This window comes from Leuresthes tenuis, unplaced genomic scaffold (assembly GCF_036924035.1).
Source record: "Leuresthes tenuis unplaced genomic scaffold, fLeuTen1.0.hap1 SCAF_21, whole genome shotgun sequence".
Taxonomy (NCBI): Eukaryota; Metazoa; Chordata; class Actinopteri; order Atheriniformes; family Atherinopsidae; genus Leuresthes; species Leuresthes tenuis.
Window position 1 is genome coordinate 30790166 of NW_027325375.1, and position 14596 is coordinate 30804761.

At 43.4% G+C, this 14596-nt stretch overlaps 1 protein-coding gene and 5 non-coding genes across 6 annotated transcripts; 2 read left to right on the forward strand and 4 right to left on the reverse strand.

Moving 5' to 3' along the window:
* Nucleotides 1-471: 471 nt before the first annotated feature.
* Nucleotides 472-544, reverse strand: trnav-cac (transfer RNA valine (anticodon CAC)). Its single transcript has one exon. It is a non-coding gene; the product is annotated as a tRNA-Val (tRNA).
* A 104-nt stretch (nt 545-648) lies between these two features.
* On the reverse strand, nt 649-721 carry trnav-cac (transfer RNA valine (anticodon CAC)). The gene has a single exon. It is a non-coding gene; the product is annotated as a tRNA-Val (tRNA).
* A 688-nt stretch (nt 722-1409) lies between these two features.
* On the reverse strand, nt 1410-1482 carry trnav-cac (transfer RNA valine (anticodon CAC)). The gene has a single exon. It is a non-coding gene; the product is annotated as a tRNA-Val (tRNA).
* Nucleotides 1483-3396: 1914 nt separating this feature from the next.
* ncf1 (neutrophil cytosolic factor 1) lies at nt 3397-11146 on the forward strand. The gene is made up of 11 exons (XM_072375616.1): nt 3397-3482; nt 3566-3646; nt 3736-3811; nt 6812-6977; nt 7054-7112; nt 7226-7348; nt 8553-8660; nt 8728-8845; nt 8949-9056; nt 9817-9968; nt 10051-11146. Exons 1-11 carry the CDS (start codon nt 3411-3413, stop codon nt 10212-10214), a joined length of 1227 nt encoding a protein of 408 aa, XP_072231717.1. The 5' UTR covers nt 3397-3410; the 3' UTR covers nt 10215-11146.
* Nucleotides 11147-12424: 1278 nt separating this feature from the next.
* Nucleotides 12425-12496, reverse strand: trnaw-cca (transfer RNA tryptophan (anticodon CCA)). The gene has a single exon. It is a non-coding gene; the product is annotated as a tRNA-Trp (tRNA).
* A 717-nt stretch (nt 12497-13213) lies between these two features.
* Nucleotides 13214-13285, forward strand: trnae-cuc (transfer RNA glutamic acid (anticodon CUC)). Its single transcript has one exon. It is a non-coding gene; the product is annotated as a tRNA-Glu (tRNA).
* Nucleotides 13286-14596: the final 1311 nt, after the last annotated feature.

The window sequence follows — 14596 nt, forward strand, 5'->3', positions numbered from 1 at the left end:
CCGATGACTGCTGGGATAGGCTCCAGCCCAGCCGCTACCCGATTAACGGACTGTCGGTATAGAAAATGGATGGATGGATGAAAGGAGTCACTTAATCACATAAACTGCATGAGATACAGCGTGTCGCAGTACATAGAATCTACCACCAGGTGGAGGTCCTGAGCAGATAAACTTGTTAATAAACTCTCAATTTTCATTTTAAAAAAAGCTTAAAATTAAGTTTGTTAATGCATTTATGCTTCAGTAAAATTTACAAAGACAAAGTTTTATGTGTCACTGGAAAAAAACAACATTACGTCCCATGTAGGTTATAACAGGACAATAAGGGAAATTATTAATGTTTACACCAATTCTTCTTCTTTAGTTCTTTTAAAAATATATATTTTAGATAAAGTAGACTAGCATTAAACAGTAATATTGTGAATGGTGAATAAATTTAAACCACTTAATCCCACAAAGAAGATAAAAGGATGTTTCCGCCCGGTTTCGAACCGGGGACCTTTCGCGTGTGAGGCGAACGTGATAACCACTACACTACGGAAACCTTGACCGGGCGGTCGAGTATCTACAAAGTGTGTCTCATTACGTCATCATAGATCTCTTTAGTGTTAACGATAAGTTATGTGGTCAAAACACATCCATAAATAATGTTTCCGCCCGGTTTCGAACCGGGGACCTTTCGCGTGTGAGGCGAACGTGATAACCACTACACTACGGAAACGCATGCCCAGAATTAGACTATAGAGAGTTTATGTTAGGATATAACATTACAGCTAACATCAAAAGCTAACAATAAGCTACATAGATGGAAAAACATTCTACCATCGTGAACGGATGATCTGGCCCAGTGAAGAGGTCCCAGTACTGAACCTTGGGGGACCCCTGTGGCGAGGTGCTGTGCTGCAGATGTGTTGCACATGAAATGACAGGTGTCATGCCGAAAGTTATTGCTGCCAGAAGTTGATTTCCGTTAAGTGGGAAAGCGTAGCCCTTTACATTAAACTACAGTTTGTGTCAGAAGAGCCGTTGTTAGGCCTAAATGACCACTTTCATGATGACATCGAGAAACTTTTGATTTCGCTATATTCAATTAGCTTACCTGACTATGGCGTTTGACTCCATCCTCTTTTTGGCGCGTGGGTGGGCACCGGGTTAATTGGCAGGTCAGTAAGCAACGTGCTGACTGGCTATTCACTCAGGCGTCAAACTTGTGAATTGACTTTTGTAAACGTGTAACTTCAGGGTCACACTTGAAGGTGGGAAATTTGTGTGTTAGTTTTAGACATGCACAAAATATTCCCACAGATACAAATATGTTTTACACATACACAAACTATTTTTACAACTTCAAAACTTTGTTACACATGCACAAGTTGTTATTTGATTTTATGTTATAACGTCCAAAATAATGTTTCCGCCCGGTTTCGAACCGGGGACCTTTCGCGTGTGAGGCGAACGTGATAACCACTACACTACGGAAACAGCTGTTCCATATTCATTTGTATGACGTAGACTATAAAAGAAAGTCCCTATCCTGATATACTGATTTTACAAAACACACTTTATCGATAAGAAATGTTCCGTGTCGACTAAACAAAGCAGCCGGTCCGCCATTGGTAGCAGCCGTTCAATTCGAAGCTGTCTCCGGGAAAGTTTGTTTAAAAAAAGAGTTAAATATTATGTGTTTGAGCTCCTCTGGCTGCCCTTAGCCGCCCGCATCAGATCCAAGTCCCTGATGTTAGCTACAAAGAGCTTAATGGAGCGGCTCCATCTACTTGAATGCTCTTGCAAAGGATTCTGTCCCAACTGGGTCCCTCCGTTGGTCCCAGGATTGTCGTCTAGCAGCTCCTACACCACGCCTAAGACAATCCAAACTCTGTTCATGTGTCGTCCCACGATGGTGGAATGACCTACCGAGCGCTACCAGAACAGGGGCGTCCCTGTCTATCTTCAAGAAGCTCCTGAAAACCCAGCTCTTCAGAGAGCATCTCCTATCCTGCACTTACCTTGTACTTCCCTCCCCCCTCTATCTCTGCACTTTATCTTTCTGCACTTCCTTCTATGCCTGCACCCTATCTCTACTCTGTCCCCTCTGACAGAGTCGGACTCCTGGGTTCCTTCTATGTAGCTTATTGTTAGCTTTTTATAAAGCTGTTATATCTTCATTTGTAAGTCGCTTTGGATAAAAGCGTCTGATAAATACAGAAACAGAAACATTATGTGTGGAGTTGCGTCTCCGCCGGTCTCGCTCCTGGTGACATTTGCTCATGTGGTCATCGGGTCTCCCTTCTGACAGTAATGTGACTGAAGATGTGTCATGGAGGGAAACCACATTCTCAGAATTTACTCCCAAAATGCAAATGATTAAATCTATTCCTGGATCATGTGGAAATCACGTGAAATCGATGTAAAACGGTCTGTATTTTCTTTAAAATCTTTTCTCACAGGTGAGCTGGAAATCCAACAGGAGCTTCTCCTCATTTCAGATTTGACTAAACAAAATGTGTCTTTCTGCCTGTTTTTCAGAGGCTTGCATGCAGCTGGTTGCCACAGCAGGGGAAGTTCACCCGTGTTTGATTCTTTCTCCATCGTTTTCTTCCCCTTTCTTTGTGTTGCAGAAAAAATGGAAATCACAAGGTCAACTGAAAGCACACAAGAATAAATTTAACAGTGTTTCCCTTCTGGACAATTGAGAAACATTTAAGGGGGAAATTCCTCGCTTGCAGTATTTGTTCACATTTGAGTGTTTGCTGCGTTTTTAGGTAAAAGAGAAACTGAGGATCTGGATCTGATTAGTTAAACATTTATCCGCATCTCTGCAGATTATAAATCTGTAAAAGTTTCAGAGGACAGAACTCAGTGTTAAATCAGCGGTTTTCTCACCAGGCTCTGAAATAAGTTCAGTCCAAACATCACATGTGTCGTTATTTCCTGAGAGAAAACATGTTTTTATTCTTTCTTCAGCATCAAATAAAGGGGAAATAAATCTGAGAAAGAACAGCTTCATCATCAGGGACTGTCGCACCATAACATGTGCATTTGAAGACTTAATGTCCTCAGTATCGATGTTTTTCCTTCATGATCAGCTCTGTTTTTTATCTAAACGCTGTTTTTATAAACTGACCTAATTTAAAAGTCCTTTAAAAAGTTGCCCTGTGGTTGGTTCAGTCTCTTTCATTCCATTAAAACTGATTCTTTCGCAGTTTAGACGCAGACCGAGAGCCTCTGATGATGGATTTTTATCATCATGATCATGTTTCTACATTTGGGAGGTGAAAGCAACAGCATCCATTTCCTTCCTGGGTTTCCTCTGATGAAGTAGGATGGATATTAAAGCGCAGTAAAGAGGAACTGAGCTCTGCTGAACTCACAGAGTCGATCATCTGCTGAGTGGATCCGTCGGTCTGAGCATGGAGGAGATCTACGTCAGGCATGTGGAGCTGCTGGGCTTCGAGAAGCGCTTCTTTCCGAGTCAGCACTGCGTAAGGCTGCAAACTTCTGCACTTAATTCAGAGACAGGTCTCACGCAGGCATCTAATCATCTATGGGTCCGTTTTGTGTGCAGGTGTACATGCTGATGGTGAAATGGAGCGACCTCACGGAGAAGCTGATCTACAGGACTTATCCTGAAATCCACACATTCCACGTGAGTTCCTCTGCTCTTTAACAAAGGAAAGTCTGGCTCAGCTGAAAGTTACGATCTGTAAACTGAGATGTTTCATATTCTGGTCGCAGAAAGCTCTGAAGGAAATGTTTCCCATCGAGTCCGGTCAAATAGAGAAGAGGGACAGGATCATCCCCTCGCTGCCAGGTAAAAAACTGCCAGAATTTGCTTTATCACAGATGAAACGGTCAAATCTGCGCGTGCTTCCCTCATTAATGAATGCAGAAGAGACATTTTAGCCGTGTGAAACTCCTCTGGGTGCTGTTACCTTTCAGGAAGCACCTGCGCTGACCAAAAACACGGGTTTGGCTCAACTTCTCCTTTTCTGCGAAGTGAAACAAGGCAGAAATCAGTTAGAGGCCAAATTTAGCTTCTGAGAACAGCTGCAGATACATTCATGCTCATAACTGACGAAATAATAGACAAAGATAAACAAAGAACATTTATATCATCAAAGACTATTAAAGTCTTAAAGAAGCTGCGCGACAGCTGCGCGAAAGCTGCGCGAAAGCTGCGCGAAAGCTGCGCGAAAGCTGCGCGAAAGCTGCGCGAAAGCTGCGCGAAAGCTGCGCGAAAGCTGCGCGAAAGCTGCGCGAAAGCTGCGCGAAAGCTGCGCGAAAGCTGCGCGAAAGCTGCGCGAACTCATAATTCTGGACAAACCAAAAGCTTGTAGAGCAGCGAACACTTTGCAGGAGGTTTGCAAAGTCCTCTGGATTCACAGGATGCAAAACTGTGTTGGAAAAGCAGCTGAAGAAGCTGGGAAACAGCATGAGACAGTTTAAACTTCTCTCAGAGCTCGAGATGGAGATAATTAGGTGGCTTGTCACATTTATACTCCAGTTCTAACTGTACATGATGAGATTTATGCTTATTTTCACCATTCTTCCACTTTCCAACGGTACTCTTCTTCTTCTTGGGTTTTGTGACGCAAACACAGCCATCCCCTTGTGTTCAAAACCTCCTGCGTTTAATAAAATCCCTCGTATATTTCTTCTTGTTACACATTAACTGTTGTCAATCTTTAATTAAAAGTTTAACACATTTATTATGAGTGCAATGATGAAAGGATTGAAGAACAAATGACTGGAATGAAAGTCGATAAATAAGGTTTTTGGCTGGCGGTTCGTATGAAAGGAAAGATTCTGGATGCTGGTGTTCATCGGATGAGGCTCCATCTTAGGCTGGAGGTGGAGGTGCAATGTCAGAATTAATTAGTTATAGGTTGTACAGCTGCGTGTTTCCAACGAACAGCAAAAGTGATGCAAAGCGCGTGAACTGTCAGGGCAGAAAACACGAGTTTCTGTCGAAGACTGAATCCATTCAGCTGTTAGAGCAGCAGAACCGGGTCCTTTAGGTTCTGCTCAGGCACTGACCCTCAGAAAATGGACTCCAGTCATGTTGTGAACAGTTTCTATAACCACAGACTTTTTATCAAAACAGCGACTCACGATAAACGCACGATTCACGGGACGAACGACCTCCACGCTGCTCAGAGCTGCTGCACATGCGCAGTGTCGTCCCTGCGCATCTGCGCATGTGCAGGAAGTATTAAAACAGTTTATATGAGCAGAGAAAGGAGGAGAGAAGCAGACAGATGTGAGCCTGTCCCGGTCATTAAAATCTGTGACTGGAGATAAGTCATCATTAGCAGCAATGAGCTTTTTTTATATTATCTGGGAATAAAAAGTGGATTTAACAAGAAAGCAGCCCAAAGACACGGTGTAAAACAGAGAGAGGAGGCAGAATCTTTGTGGGAAAGTAACTTAAGTTCAGAGTAAAGGCAGGAAAACCTGTTATTACAGGTGGACGAGGGAAATGTCTCGTGCCTTAGAGCCCCGTGGTTGTTTTCAACAGTGATCAATGTGGTAATAAATCAGTTTGAGAATCAAACATTAAAAATCCGTCTGATTAAAACCCGTTGAGTCTGGAGTCAAACACCTTATGATCTGTGTCTCTTCAGCATGCTTTAATCCACATTTGCAGCTCTCTCTTTGCTCCAGAAGTCAAAGAGGACGCACGAGTCCAGGCAGTTAAAACCAAAGTCGTGCTGAAGTTAAACTGGGCCCAGATGAGACGGGCTCTGCTTTGGTTACAGCCAGAGTTTGGTCCAGGAAAAAGAAGGTCCCAGTTAAATAAGTAGTAAAATAAAGTGACATCAGCAGCATCACCCAGAGACAAACATCCAGCCGTGATGCTGTGTAAAGGGTTCACATAGTTAACACCAGTTAACCCAACAGAAGTGACGCTAAAATGTCCAAAAGTTGTCATTTTACAGAGTTTTTGTGGTTTTTTTTCCCCTGGTTCGGGTTTGGTTAGTTTTCCCTGACAGCAGGTGGGATGAAAGACTCGTGCAGATTCAACGGTTCTGTTCCCGTTTAAACTCTTTTCTGATGAAAACAGAACTGCCGCGTTGCACACCGCCTTTGAGAAACCTCAGTTACCAAACACTTGCTGCAATGTGCAGAAGAAGAAGAAGAAGAAGACAAAGCCTCGGCCCTGATGCAACTGTGGGGGCAGCTGGCTTCACAAAGCTCCGTGAACAGGCGGAGGAGACCAATAAAACGCTGATTTCAGCCTAAATTCAGTGAATGCTGTTGATTACATTCACTTTTACACATTTTCTGACCATAACTTTGTCATTTACACATTGTCAAACAGTTTTAAAGTGTGATTGATCCTCTCATGACTTCTTTTTGCTTAGTTCAACTTGTATATTAACTAGTTCTGAACGAGCAGAACATGCCACGGATCCCATCAGTCCTGCACGTGCACGCTCTCCTAGACTCAAACGGTCCTAGGTGCTCCGTACAGGCTCCAGTGAAAGCAGTAAAGTGTACAATAATACATCTGAGTTCCCAGTGAATCTGCCCAGAAACTGGGGCTGAAAATCAGCCGCTCTGCTCTAATAAAATCCTGGTTTTATAACCACAGCCTCGTGTGGCAGAATCACCTTTAAAGTAGCTGAACTCAGCTGGACTAACACGCTCCAGCACCTCCGAGCTTGGCTCTGTAACAGCTTTATCTGCAGGTGTCTGCGGCAGGTTAAAGGAAAGTAAAGGAAACTGTGTTTTAAATCCATCTTCTGATCAATCTGAACCTGTAAATGTCACCAAGCTGTATCTCCCCTGGTTGTGTCTGCGTCCTCAGCCCCGCGGTGGGTGGACACCCAGAAGTCCAGGGAGTCCAGGAAGACCACCCTGGCTGAGTACTGCCACTCGCTGGTGAACCTGTCGCCTCACATCTCCCGCTGCAAACACCTCTCCGGCTTCTTCAAGGTCCGCCCGGAGGACGAAAACCCTCCTGCGCCAAACACGTCAGTATATCACAAGTTCAGAAAAGCTTAGCGACAGCCGCGTAGAACACGTGAAAACTGACGATTTATTCTCCAGACTGAAAAGAAATGAGACGTTTGTGGTGTCCAGAGACCTGGCCAGAGGCACCGCTTCAGGTACGGACCTCTGATCCATCAGATTGTTCTGCTGGGATCATCGGATCATCTCCAGTTTACCAGCAGCAGGTTAAAGAAGCAGAAAATCACCTCGGCTGTGCTTTCCCTCCCAGAGATCTCAGGCCCCATCATCCTGGACACCTACAGAGTGATCGCAGACTTCGAAAAGACGACCAAGCACGAGATCCATCTGCGCACCGGCGACCTGGTGGAGATTGTGGAGAAAAACCAGAACGGTGAGCCTCGCATATCCAGCGATTTATGTTCCGGTAGATGCCCGAAGATTTAAAAGTTGTGTGTCTGAAATGGAGCTGAAACATTTGCTTTTTATTTCTGGGCCACATGTAGGATCGGAAAGTAAGTGAATAAAACTATAATATCTGATGCTTCATACATTTATTCTACATTTCAGAGGTTTTGTTTTAATTTCCAGCTGATCGGATGCTGCTGCTTTAGTTTTCCCTCAGTAAAGTCTGACAGGAAAACTTCAGTTAAGAAACCAGTTAGGAGAGCAGTTAGGAAACCAGTTAGGAGACCAGTTAGGAGACCATTTAGGAGACCAGTTAGGAAACCATTTAGGAGACCAGTTAGGAGACCAGTTAGGAGACCAGTTAGGAAACCAGTTAGGAAACCAGTTAGGAAACCAGTTAGGAGAGCAGTTAGGAAACCAGTTAGGAAACCAGTTAGGAAACCAGTTAGGAGACCAGTTAGGAAACCAGTTAGGAGAGCAGTTAGGAGACCAGTTAGGAAACCAGTTAGGAGACCAGTTAGGAGACCAGTTAGGAGACCAGTTAGGAAACCAGTTAGGAGACCAGTTAGGAAACCAGTTAGGAAACCAGTTAGGAGAGCAGTTAGGAAACCAGTTAGGAAACCAGTTAGGAAACCAGTTAGGAGACCAGTTAGGAGACCAGTTAGGAGAGCAGTTAGGAGACCAGTTAGGAAACCAGTTAGGAGAGCAGTTAGGAAACCAGTTAGGAAACCAGTTAGGAAACCAGTTAGGAGACCAGTTAGGAAACCAGTTAGGAGACCAGTTAGGAGACCAGTTAGGAGACCAGTTAGGAGACCAGTTAGGAGAGCGTTGCTGTAGTAAAGGTGGGAGATGACCATGGCCTGCAGCAGGAGCTGGGGGGCATGTTGGGTCAGGTATGGTCTGATCTTTCTTATGTTTAGTAATGCAAAGCGGCTGAACGAGCAACCGAGGTAACGGGATCTTTGAAGGTTAGTTGGTCATCAATCATGACACCCAAGTTTCTAGCAACCTTTGATGGAGCAAGAGATTCAGTTTGGATGCAGATGCTGTGGTGTTTGGTTGGTTTGCCTGGGAAGACAAAGCAGCTCAGTTTCTGGGAGGTTAAGCTGGAGGTGATGGGCTTTCATCCATGTCTCAGAGACGGTCTGAGACTGAATATTTAAACTGAATCCGTGTTTGAACGTGTTCAGGCTGGTGGTTCTGCCAGTGTGAGTCCAAACGGGGATGGGTTCCTGCCTCCTACCTGGAGCCTCTGGACGGACCAGAGGAGGCCGAGGAGGCCGACCCCGACTACGAAGGTGAGTCTCGTGCGTCATGCGCTGAACGGCGTTTCCCCGCACGTGTGTTCATGTGACGTCTCTGCAGGAGAGCTGCACGTCACCTGCCACGCCTACAAGGCAGAGCAGGACGACGAGATTTCCCTGGACATGGGCGAAACCGTGGAGGTCATTCACAAGCTGCTGGACGGCTGGTGGGTCGTCAGGTACGAGCTCAGAACTAATGGAAACATCTCCTCTGTAACACCAGCTGCCTTCAGTTCAGGCGTATCTCTAACCGAACTGAGCTGGAATCGGTGTTTTGTGCAGGAAAGGAGACGAAACGGGTCACTTTCCCTCCATGTTCCTGCAGAAGGCCGGCAAGAAAGATGCAGCGGGGCGGGTGAACCTGCGGGGACAGAAACCTCCACCGCGCAGGTGAGCTCCTGCATCTGCTTCCATGACCATCTAGCCTCATGTTTAGGGACCCGAGAGGCTTTTAAAGGGGAAAGAGCTTCCAGCACCAAGCTTTAAAAGCTTCTTAAACACTGTTTCACTGCAGTGGCTTAAAATGGGGGGTGCAGGTAGCTCCTCTGTTGACACTCTGGTGTTGACTTGCATCACTTCAGATTACTGAGAAGTCTTCGGTCTGTCGACACCATCTCACCACGAAGCCAGATTTCATTTCCCCTCGCTGGGGTTTCACGATCTTTCTCCATATTTGGCCGGCAAGACTCTGCTCTTCGAACCCGTTCAGCAGATCCGCTGAAATGATTCAGATTAGAGATGTAAATGTGGGTCAATAAAGCTGAAGTTAGGTCGGATTAGATGTAAATGTGGGTCAATAAAGCTGAAGTTCGGTCGGATTAGATGTAAATGTGGGTCAATAAAGCTGAAATTAGGTCGGATTAGATGTAAATGTGGGTCAATAAAGCTGAAGTTAGGTCGGATTAGAGGTAAATGTGGGTCAATAAAGCTGAAATTAGGTCGGATTAGATGTAAATGTGGGTCAATAAAACTGAAGTTAGGTCGGATTAGATGTAAATGTGGGTCAATAAAGCTGAAGTTTGGTCGGATTTAGATGCCTAAACTGTGTTTTCAGTCCCAGCTCAACATTCAGCTCTTTGAAGTTGGAAATCATTGAATTTCTGAGGTAGATAGAGTCGAGATTTGCACATTTTTCCTCTCTCTGGCTCAGGTCCACCATCAGAAATGCCAAAAGCATCCACAACAAGTCCCGGCAGCGGCTGAGCCAGGAGGCGTACCGCAGGAACAGCCGCCGATACCTGCAGCAGAAGGGCGGCCAAAAGAGCTCCGCAAAGTCCCCGCTGCGAGAGAGGAAGAACCAGAGTAAGGAAGCACGCGCTTTTTAATGCAAACCTGAAAGGACACAGTTTGATTTGAATGTTTGCTGCCTGCGTCTGACCCACAGACAACATCCCCGAGGTGTCTGGCTCCAGCTCTGAGAGCGAGCTGAAGAAGGAGGCTCCGGTCGTCCCCCCCCGGCCCAGTCCGGAGCTCATCCTGGAGCGCTGCACCGACAACACGCGCAAGAGGGTCAGCATCCACGAGTCACGCGCCGGCTCTGCCAGCTAGCAGCAGGACTCCTCGTGTGTGGAAGCGGCTCAGAGGCTGGGAGGAAGGGGATGTGTTTAGGCTGTACAGAGGAGTTAAAAACAACAGATAAAAACTAGTTTTTCAGCCCGCTGATCCTTTAGAGTCACTTAAGAAGTCATTTAGTTTCAAACGAACAGGAGCATTTGTTGTTTTCAGCCTCAGGTGAGTCCACATTTGGTGGATAAGTGAGTATTACAGGCACCTGGATGGCTTATACAGGTGTGTTTAACACGTCAGGTGGTGCCAGCATCAAGCTGGATGCTGTTCTGGTCTTTCCGGACATCGAGAAGCTTTAAATTGTGAAAAAGTTGACTTTGGCGCCCTCTGGTGGTCATTTTAAATACAACCTGTTGTGGGTTGATGAACAGATGATTTTAAAACCCTTAAACACATTCTTCTGTACTTTTTGCCTTCAGTACTCTCCTGTGCCTATGACGACCCAAAAAAGGGGGATAATTTTAATTAGTTTTCATTAAACTCGCTTTACTTTTGTTCAGCTGCTGGAAACAGCTTCTCTGTGTTTAAAGTCAACTTAGCTTAAACTGGAGTGGAAAACAGCCTGGTTCTGACCCAAAATGCACCTTCAGCTCTGAATTACACCTACAGTACTGAGCCACAGGTCGGATTTTCACTCATTTCTTCATATGTATTAGCAGGGAATAAAGAAATAGGTGCAGCAGTGCATTAAAGCGTGTGTCGACATCAGTGGAAATTCAATATATGAGACAAAAACTGGAGTTTGTGGAGGCTTTATTTGTCCTCTTTCCCTTTCAGATACTGTTTTTTAGGCCTGACACTTCTTCTTTTGTCCTCCACTTGTCCAGTTTCCTCAAATGTTTTAAGGACACACTGCACACCATGCTGAGATATGCCAAGTTTTCAGCTAATAGCTCTTTGGGAATCACCTTGTTGCTGCAGAAATCCTATTTTCTGTCTGTCAAACTGTGTTTTCTTTGCTGTTTTTCATAGATGCAGCTAAAGAAATGGAAAATAAATTAGTATAATTGTAGTTTTCACAGTAGATGCTTTCAGAGCTGAGCTTTAGAGTTGCTCGTATGCAGATTGTGTTGCTTCAGCTGAGCCCAAATCCCTGTTTCCAGTGTCTGCAACTTCACTCTTTCAGACATGTCATCATCGACCTCAGTTAACGAGTACATTTTCTAGTTTAACACCTTAATAAGAAGTCTTTAGCTTTAAAACGTGAGCTCAAAACCTCATTACTGGCATCATCTGTTCATCGGAGGCCTGGATTTAACTGGCCTGAATATATTTTTAGTCCTCGCAGCCCCTTTGGGACGACATAGGCATCATTTACGCCCGACCTGCTCTGCTCTGATCTTACTTAAAAGCACCATTATGTGCTTTTATGCAAGCTGCAAGAAGAAAAAGAAGCTAGAAAATAACATTTGTGAAGATGTTTGTTCAGAATGTCTGTCTGTAAGCTTTATTTTTATTTATTTGTTTGCTTAATAAACTTATCGAAAGCTTTTCTGTGTCATAAAACTAAAAAGATCTTGTTGAATACAGATTATTTTGGGCTTTAATTGACTGTTAAATCACATTAACGTACATACACAGAGCCACATGTGTTTAATCACAACTTTTAACCCGAAAACTGCAGTAAATTAAACCAAATAACTCTGCGAGGTTATCAGGTTTTAGCTTTTGGGATCTCATTATTTTCATTTTACAAAAAACAAAACAAAAGAAACAAAAGATGAATTGATGAGAATAATAATATCCTGTGATAATAGTCGTAAACTGAGGTCCTGAGTAAATAAATGTGCATCCATAACTGTGGCTTTTCATTTAAAGTAGAAAATGGTGGATTAATATGTAGATTATGAAGGTTAAATTAGATGCTTAAATAGATAAATAAATTATCATTAACAGCCTCTTATTGTAGTGAATTGTGTCATGTTTAATGTTATATTTCCAAATTAATTATGGAAACATTTTGTATTCATTCACTAATTAAACTATTTCAAACATTTATATTTATATTGGTACAAATTTTAGCTGCCATTTTACTCACGATGACTTCAGTTCCGTCATATTAACTCTTATATTCATAGTTTATCCTCCCAGAAGTGTCCTTTGTTGTAGGGCTTATGGTTTATTTAGATATATATCGATTAGTTCAATTACTCTCAGCGGTAATTTCAAAGCAAAGTCCAAAATTAAAACTTTGACCCCGACGTGATTTGAACACGCAACCTTCTGATCTGGAGTCAGACGCGCTACCGTTGCGCCACGAGGTCCATGCAAAATGTGGTAGAATCTTTCCTAGATAAATAAAAATAAGGCTTCAGGAACGGTACTGTTTGTTGGTTTTGTTTGTTAATATTCTATAACAATAATCTTAAAGTTATGGAGGATAATCCGTAGTCATGGCTCGTGCCAGGGTAGTTAGAAACAGGCGCGCGCAGCCGCTCGGTGGACGTGGATCCACAGTAATACGCTTCGTTTTTCCCACGTGAACCAAAAATTGTCAACCTTTCAATTAATTGTTTACATTTCGAAGTAGTCGGTGAAAATAACTAGTTAACCTCTAAATCTGTACAAAAAACCCCTAAAAAAGTCATTTTTTAAGACAGAATCATCTCCTGGTAACAAGATCGGCGCTGCAATCACTTTTAGGCAGGCAGAAAACAGCTGTAATGACCCATAAGACCTATTTTAAGGTTATTATGGTGGATGGAAATTACTAGTTAGTCTCTACTCCGTGCAGAAATACTTATATTACTCAACAATACGATGGAATCGCACTATTAGAATGTCTTTATTTATGTCACTGAGCTGTAAAATAATCCACACACGAAAAAAATGGCTTGAAACAATGAATAGTATTTTTCTTGGTTCATTAAACTCAGGATACCCAGGAGAAGTCCAGTAAATTTACAAAACATGAGGGCACAGTGCTAAAATGTGTTGTATTGTACCTTTAATTCAGTTACCATAGACACCAGGCACACAGATCCCTGGTGGTCTAGTGGTTAGGATTCGGCGCTCTCACCGCCGCGGCCCGGGTTCGATTCCCGGTCAGGGAACTTGCTTTTTTGTTCCGTTGCTTACAATATATTTAAAATCTTAAATAGAAAGAGTTATTTAGAGTAAAAATACATGAATAGATAAATAAACATGTGTTGTATAAATAAAGGCTGTCAAAGCACCGTTGCAGCGCATCAGTTATCATTTTAATCTTTGGCCTCTCTTTCATCCATTTTTTTAATTTATTACGATCAACATCTGGTCTCCATTTGTTTGCTTTGATCATTTTAATAAAAGCGTTCATTTCTCTTTTTGTTGTGTGCTTTTCCTCATGAATGGTCCAGAAAAATAAATCTGGGACTACTCGTTTATTTCTTCTGTAACGTGCTCCAGAAGACATGAAGAATGATGAACAACTGTACAAATCTAACCAAACAAATAAGGGCTTTGTTTTCAAGAAGAACAAAGACAGCGCATAATTACTTAAACATCAGCACATTAATAACATGTGAGGGTGCCGCTAAACATGCGCGCAGACTGACGGTTGCTGCTGCTCCATCCTTTCTCCTCTTATGCAGAGATATTGCGTTTCTTGCTGCTGCAGAGAGACACAAGCAGCAAAGTTTTAGCTCGACAGAACCGGATCTTCAATGATTATTCTCTCCCTTCAAAATAAAGCAGCTGGAGGCTTTTCAGAGAGTCTGTGGGACAGCCCAATAATAAAGAATTACAGTAGTTCAGTCCTGAAGGAACAGATGCATGGAGCAGTTTCTCTGCTCTGAGACAGGATGTTCCTGATTTTAATGATATTACGAAGGTGAAAGAAGGCAGAAACCTGTTTTATATGTGAATCAGGACAGATTCTGGTCAAAAATAACTCCAAGATTCATCACTGTAGTACCAGAAGCCGAGGAAATACCATCTAGAGTAACTATATAACTCAACAGATTCTTCCTGAAGCGCTCAGGTCCAAAGAGAACTGAGTCATCCAGGGCTTTATGTCTTTAACACATGGTTAAATATGGTTATATTGGTTTCATCTGGACCCCGCCTTTCGCTGACTGCTGGGAAAGGCTCCAGCCCACCCTCTACCCGACCGACGGATTGACAGTATAGAAAATGGATGGATGGATGGATGGTTTCATCTGGTTTCATAGATAAGAACAGCTGAGTATCATCAGCATAGCAATGGACTTTATGCCATGCTGTGTAACAATAAATCTCTACAGAAGGATCGGGGCTTCGTCAGCAGTAATGAGGTCCGCTGTGGTGAAGAGAGGTCCATGGATGGATGGATGGATGATGGATGGATGGATGGATGGATGATGGATGGATGGATGGATGGATGGATGGATGGATGGATGATGGAT